At 42.7% G+C, this 1,869-nt stretch overlaps 2 protein-coding genes across 2 annotated transcripts in view; both read left to right on the forward strand.

The window, feature by feature from the left end:
* LOC125503947 (multiple epidermal growth factor-like domains protein 8) overlaps positions 1-967 on the forward strand; it is a 3,310-nt gene extending 2,343 nt beyond the window's left edge. The window contains exons 8-10 of the mRNA XM_048665149.1: positions 193-362; positions 687-786; positions 901-967. Of these exons, the coding sequence (XP_048521106.1) occupies positions 193-362; positions 687-786; positions 901-920 (290 nt within the window). The 3' untranslated portion in view covers positions 921-967. The remainder of the gene's footprint in view (positions 1-192; positions 363-686; positions 787-900) is intronic.
* The window catches only part of LOC109537417 (multiple epidermal growth factor-like domains protein 8), a gene marked incomplete in the record, with an annotated part of 36,885 nt that overhangs the window by 25,697 nt on the left and 9,319 nt on the right, over positions 1-1,869 (forward strand).

Raw genomic sequence — 1,869 nt, forward strand, 5'->3', positions numbered from 1 at the left:
GGGGGGGGGGTTAAGTGACATCCAAACGGGAAATCCGGACTATTAATATTTGTTTATTTTTGCTTAGTGAATTCGAACCCTGTACAACAGATTGAGCACAGTTAATCAGGAAAAATTGCATTTTTCAATATGAGTGACGTGTGCATACATACATGGTGGTCCTTGAAGCTAGATTTTTATTCTGTTTTTCAGGTTCACGACATTCGAACACTGGTCATGTTTGTGAGGGAAATGCACAATACCCTAGTGGAAACTGTTCGTCGATAACAGACTGTGCGACTTGCAATTTAACGCCAGGGTGCGTGTTTTGCAACGGAACTAGTTCTTGTGTTACTTCAATGGATACTGAATGCGCTGCTCAGGTAACACTGTGTTTCTTCATGCAGGATGCATAGGAATCATAATATCTATTTCATTAATCACTTTGGAAACTTGCGCAAGGTTTCATTAAATGCTGCGATTAGGATTTGTAATGCCGTGTCCAGACCTAACGAGTGGGTGTTTCGATGAAACAGCAAAGGAATTTGCCGCGGATCAGGCTCCGCTCGTCAGTTCTGGACTGGATAAGACCTTCCCTGTTTTTTTTTCTTCTGAATCCATCGCATGAACAGGCGGCGACTTTTTTGTCGAGCTAAAAAAGGATGGCTAGTAAGAGTTCGAAGCTAATGAGAGCTTACAATTTCTAGGTCTGTCCCTTCAATAAATGCAGGACATCGTTTTGCTCACAGTGCGATAATCCAGCTAATTTATGTGAATGGAATTTTATCCCAAAGAAATGTGAAGTGTGTAAGTATTAAAATAGATAGTGTGTTTACAAAACATGTTGAGTATTTTGGCTCGCATGTAGATTTTGCAGTTTTTCTGATTATACCATTTTGTGTCTAATAATTACGAAAATAGCCATGGACCAGCCTGTATAGAACATAGATGGTCGGTTTACAAATTCCACGATGTTTACCCATTTACAACTTGCAGCTGTAGCAAGTGAAAAACCCAACCAAGTAGCCGTATGTCTAGCACCCTGCACAGCCCATCGAACGTGTGTTGATTGTCTATTCGCGCCTGGATGCCGTTGGTCTACAAGGTTGCGCGAATGCGTAAGCACAGCGTCGCAGCCGGCTTACTGCGCGGGCGGTGTGTGCGGATTGGTGCTCGAAGAAAACGACTCCGCCCACTGCCCTGAACCATGCCATGCATTCACTCAGTGTTCAAGTTGCTTGAGACATGGCCCGTGCGGCTGGTGCGCAGCACCCGGTGAAAATGGGGAAGGTATTTGCGCAGAAGGTAATAGCGAACGACCAATGAAAGGCGACTGTTTCAAAGTTATGGACGAAAATCTCAAGCTATTGGTAATTGGACTTATTTTCTAAGCTGTTAATAGTTAATTAGTTGCATTGTTCGCTTTATTAGGAAGGTGAAAGTGATGAGGATGATGAACTGGCCAATGCAAACTCCACAATGCATTATTCGTGGCATTATGTGAAGTGCCCCAAGGAAAACGAGTGTCAAAATGGTCATCACAGTTGCGCGGACGAAGCAGAAATTTGTGTGGATTTAGACGATGGATTTGAATGCAAATGTGGAGAAGGTTACAAACCCGGGACGGCAAATTGTGTACCAGTTTGCCCCCAAGGTAGGTTAAAAACAAAGCAACGTACATTCCCGTAGAATTGATATGAATATTTGGTGAATTTATGAATATTTACAACGCTCAAAGCCTTCGAAGAGCAACCTCACTTTCAGTGAAAGAAAAGCCCTTAAAACGCTGAATGAGGATAAGGAGATTCTCGTGTTGCCAGCTGATAAGGACAATGCAACTGTGGTCATGTCTTCATTGAACTACGAAGACAAAATTAAAGAACTTTTGAC

Source organism: Dendroctonus ponderosae, unplaced genomic scaffold (genome assembly GCF_020466585.1).
Source record: "Dendroctonus ponderosae isolate FM_Combo_2020 unplaced genomic scaffold, Dpon_F_20191213v2 Dpon_F_20191213_3, whole genome shotgun sequence".
NCBI lineage: Eukaryota > Metazoa > Arthropoda > Insecta > Coleoptera > Curculionidae > Dendroctonus > Dendroctonus ponderosae.